This window comes from Berghia stephanieae, chromosome 3 (assembly GCF_034508935.2).
Source record: "Berghia stephanieae isolate SIO BIC M18660-M18661 chromosome 3, UCSD_Bste_1.3, whole genome shotgun sequence".
NCBI classification, from domain to species: Eukaryota; Metazoa; Mollusca; class Gastropoda; order Nudibranchia; family Aeolidiidae; genus Berghia; species Berghia stephanieae.
In genome coordinates, this window is record NC_088362.1 from 65128740 (window position 1) to 65133739 (window position 5000).

Consider the following 5000-nt stretch of genomic DNA (forward strand, 5'->3'; position numbering starts at 1 on the left):
AATGCTACGCGGGCTTTGATGAACCCAAGTCTTATTCAAACAGTGCCCTTTTGGAGACCCCAAAAAAACCGGCTTGATATGGCGCCAGGTTCTAGTAAATCATAACCTCGTGTGAAAATGATGACAAATCTTAGTCGTAAAACTGAAAAAATACGCCTCAAAGATGAAACTCAACACCTGCATGTTTTCTGTAGTGTGCTACGAAAGATTCGTAAAAGGAATTTTTGTCTCCAATTGCAAAACTACATAAAATGTGTTAAATGAAAAGTCTTGTTTGGTCCATAATAAAATTATAATTACGATAGTTTCGCTTTGGCCAGGGTATATTATATTCATGACTTTGAATTCATATTAAATCATGTACTTACATTTCAAAAATAATCTAAACCGGATTCAAAATTCGAGTAGGAAAATCTGCGACACCCTTGAAATAATTTTGTTTGTATGTGTTTTTATTTGCGTGCGTTATCCAGTCAGACATTATCCACCAATCAGTGATGGAACTCATCCACTCCGAAGACAGAGAGGAATTCAAGAGGCAACTGTCCTGGAACTCCCTACTCCCACCAGAGAAAGCTGGCATGTCTGTACACGAAGCTCTCATGACAGGTACGTGAACACATTCACACGTTTAATTTGAACATAACATAATGAAATTGTTGCTGTTTGAAGCTCAATGATATAAATAACAATAAGAAATTAAATGGAATCTTTAATTTAATCAACGAAGACAGATAATAGGGACGTTTTGAGTTTTCTCTTTTTATCAACAAAACACGATGAATGAAACACTAAAGATGAATGAGTGATGTGCTTGTTTAATACTACATGTTCACTGTTGCCTCGAATAAAAAGTAGTCCACCAGAGAGCCAATGGAGACGGAATTTACCCTGGTTTATATGGCGTAAAACGGTCAATAGCAATTGCTTGTGACCATAGGACGTTAGCTTATCACAAAATTATTTCCGACAGATCTAAAAACCTAGCTACCCAATCAATGATGGTTGGACATAGATGTCAGAAAAAGCTCTCGACTTCATCCGGGCTCGATCTCGGTACTTAGCGCGTGAAACAATTGCTTTACAATCTGAGCTACTGGGAGCCCTCTTTTTTTTGGCTTGAAACGCCGTGTATATATCCCTTTGAGTAGTGGATCTTTCTTATTATAAAGCTCACGTTTTTATCTGATCTCAGTGAAACAATCCCGGATATTATCTTACGCTCATATTCACCTGTCCGACCACTCGGCAAACCAACTGTTCCTTTACCCTACTGTATTAAATATATATTGTAATCTACTTTATTTCAGAAAATCTCCAACATCTCCATCGTTCTTTCACAGTACGGTTTCGATGTCTCCTTGACAACACTTCCGGTTTCATCGTAAGTACCTTACCTAACTGACATCAATCACCTTTCTATTACAATTTGTGGCCATAACTTTCGAAAATACTTGCCGACAGCCAATATATTATTTATTGTTGGCCCTCCATATATAGAACACAGTTCACTATTATTTATGACTCGGTTTATCTAAATAGGCATTGCGTCGCACAACTCAAGAGAGACATTTTGTTCGTCATTGTGCCAAAAAATCCTTGAATTAACATAACGATTTTTGACCAATCAAAACACTGGTTTTGTGACACACCCCAAGCCACTCGGACAAACGTAGATGTCTTTCTTTTCAAACAATAGAATGAAGAAAGCTGACATTGCTCTGATCTTTGTTATTGTTGACTGCCAGCTGTGTGGTTTGCTCTCACTAAATTCTCTCAATCAAACTATAGATGCGATTGATCAATTCGGTTGAACAGGTGGGTGTTTTACTTAAACGGATATCATCGATATTAATATCTGTGTATTTTGCTCAGTTTAGCAATCAATGCTGAATAATGCCTGATCGGACTGTACGAATCAGTTTAATGATCGTGGTTATTTTTACGAATGCAACGATGTGGGTTTTTTTGTTGGCTAGGAGAGGGTTAAAAATACAACTCAATCTCATCAACAGAAACATTTATTCTAAGTCAAAATTTATATGTCTGGATTAAATTTCAGTTCTTTGCTTCAAATTCACCACGACTTAAAACGCGTTTAAAGACGACTGGTCATATTTTTTTTATGTTCTGCCTGGAATCGTTTTAACTTAATTCTCATTGCGATCTTACCAACTGTCGTACTCAGGAAAATCTCGTATTTAAAAATTTGGATAGAAAACTCGTCCTTCAAACACCTTTCGATTCAAATGACCTCATCTTGGCAAAAACTCTCAAACCTGGAACTTCGCGAAGTAACAGGTTTGAGAGTTTTTGCCAAGATGAAGGTCATTTTAATCGATCGGTATTTGAAGAACGAGCTTTCTTGACAAATTTTTAAATAAGATTTTTTGCCAGAGAACGGCAGTCAATTGGTAAAAGAGTTTATATTCCTTTATTCAGTAAGAGACATGAGGCTAATGGCTATTTCTGTAGCGTTAAACTGACATTGAGGATTTTGTGCTACTCTTTGGTTGGTCCTATAACCTTTCGCAAATTTGATTTCTGCCAGAACGAACAGATCCAGCTAACCAACCAAGTATTGGTGTGGTGTGGTGTTAAATGTTACGAAACGGACCTTTTGGTATAGCCTCAAATCAAAAGATGTTCAATGATCATACGCAATTTGAAATTATTAACCCTTCTTTAGGTCTAGAGTTTTGCCATGCAAGTTTGAGAATTGAATTGAAATAGTTTAAAAACAAATATCACCGAAGAATTTTAGGAGTATAGTGGCCCAACAAATTTAGAAATGAAACTGAGAGAAAGGACTAGATATAAAGAGACACAGGGGGGAAATGACTGGGACATGCTTCCAGAATGAAGGGCGCCCCCCCCCCCCCCCAAAGAGGAGCCATCCGCTGGACAGCCGATGGCCTGAAGACAAAGAGGAAGGCCAAAAGAGACATAGAGACGATCCACAGATAAAGAGCTAAAAGAGGCTGACATAACATTGATTAACATCGACGTATATGCAACCGACCGATAACAGTGAAAGTCCGAAAAAAAAAGATATGGAAGGCTGTTGTAGATGTCTTGTAGGGCCCCTGGCTCAACGAGGACTAAGCACGTAAATAAAGTAGCAAAATCCTAAAATTAATAATTAAACATTCGAATAAATAGATATATAATGTTTTAAAGCTTCATGCACTGTGTGTCTAAATCTGTTTTCTATAGCTACAATTCATTGTTTCTCATTTCTCAGACCTTGGAGATCAATGGGTTTATCAGAGTTCTTCACGGCCAAAGTCAGAGGTCAGATGACCCCCAGCTTGCTCTCTTTGCGACCTGCTCCCCCTTTGGACCTCTCAGCCTTTTTGACATTCCGTCCAGAGAGATGACATTCAAAACCAAACACAAGATGGACTTCTCACCTGTCACAATGGACGCAAGGTAAAGGAATCATTGTCTGTTAGTGTTTAGATGGCGGGAGAGTAAAAAAGGTGAGAAACTGGGTGAGGTGCGGGGGTATTGATTTTAGGTAGTTAGACTGATTGATTAATTGATTGATTTGTTGTTGATTGATTAATTGATAGAAAAAGGAGAGAGAGAGAGAGAGAGAGAGAGAGAGAGAGAGAGAGAGAGGAAAGAATAAATGAAGGCGAATTAAAGAGACACGAGTAAAAGGGACAAGTGAGAACGGGAGAGAAAAATAAGGAAGGGAGAGAGAGAGAGAGAGAGAGAGAGAGAGAGAGAGAGAGAGAGAGAGAGAGAGAGAGAGAGAGCTCTCAACACAATACATTTAGATGAAGATGTAGCTTGCAAAAGAAATATCGATTCAAACGCGACTTTATTTTTTAAAAACAAGATTTTAATGAAGTTGTTCAAATGTGATTCAATTAAATATGATTGCCGACCAACAAATAATATGTAAATTTTAGGAAATGTATCTCTCGATAATTAGTTTGGTTTCCGGGAACTGATTGCATATTGATTGGGCAAAGTTCTCATCGATTTGGGGTTTGGTTCTAACCGACGTGCACGTATTTTCAGGCCTGATAGCCGAACGCATTTATGGGATTGATTTACCATTCTGTCGTACTCTGGAAAAACCAATAATTTAAAATTTGGCCAGAAAGCTCGTCCCTCAAATATCGATCGATTTAAATGACCCTCATCTTGGCTAAATATTCTCAAACCTGGGACTTCGCGAAGTCAATGGCAAGGTACTCATTTTACACACGAGAACTGTAAGATGATGTGAGTAAAGACCCTTTTCAAAAGATTAAACTATGCGCCGCTAAGAGCGGGACTTGAACCTAGGACCTTCTGATCTGAAGGCTAGTGTCATACCACAAAACCACATAGCCGCACATGTTATTTCTAAACAAGACAAAATTGAAATCTCATATTTATTTGTATCAATGTTCAAAAGACAAGATCATTGTTTTTAACAACACTTTCATCCAGATATGATACCGTTAATTTTGAGACCAATGGTCACATTTTACCAAGAGAGCAGTAACAGCGTTGCAACTCATGCTTCAATGACCTTGGAGTTTTAGCTCTGTTATTTTTGCTTACCTAGTTAAAACGGAAAGAGGTCCCAGTTTTGAGAGTTTTTGCGAAGATGAGGATAATTTTAATCGATCGATTTTGAAGGACGAGTTATCTGGCCAAATTTTTAAAAACGTTTTCTTTCCAGAGTAAGGTAGTTAACTGGTTTAAGCACCTCTTGTGTGAATGAAACAGTGCGAATTAGGAAGTCCATCTTACTTAGCAAATCCTACAGCATAAAGGGTTAACTCTCTCCTTACAGGTCAATTTCAGTATTTTCCCCAAAATGGCAGGCTTACCCAGCAGAAAAATAGATTTTTAAAACTCAAACAAGCTCGCTACAAAACAACTTTATGTTCTTATTAATTAAACAAAAATCATTCTTCAAATTTTGTGATGTACAAAATAAATCTGAATAAGAAAAATGTATATTGTGCCGTAACAAATGTGACAATTTTGCTGTA

At 37.6% G+C, this 5000-nt stretch overlaps 1 protein-coding gene across 1 annotated transcript in view; it reads left to right on the top strand.

Moving 5' to 3' along the window:
• Window positions 1-5000, top strand: part of LOC144968211 (uncharacterized) — a 76383-nt gene that overhangs the window by 59058 nt on the left and 12325 nt on the right. The window contains exons 6-8 of the mRNA XM_078906329.1: window positions 474-609; window positions 1311-1384; window positions 3245-3432. Coding sequence (XP_078762455.1) covers window positions 474-609; window positions 1311-1384; window positions 3245-3432 — 398 coding nt within the window. The remainder of the gene's footprint in view (window positions 1-473; window positions 610-1310; window positions 1385-3244; window positions 3433-5000) is intronic.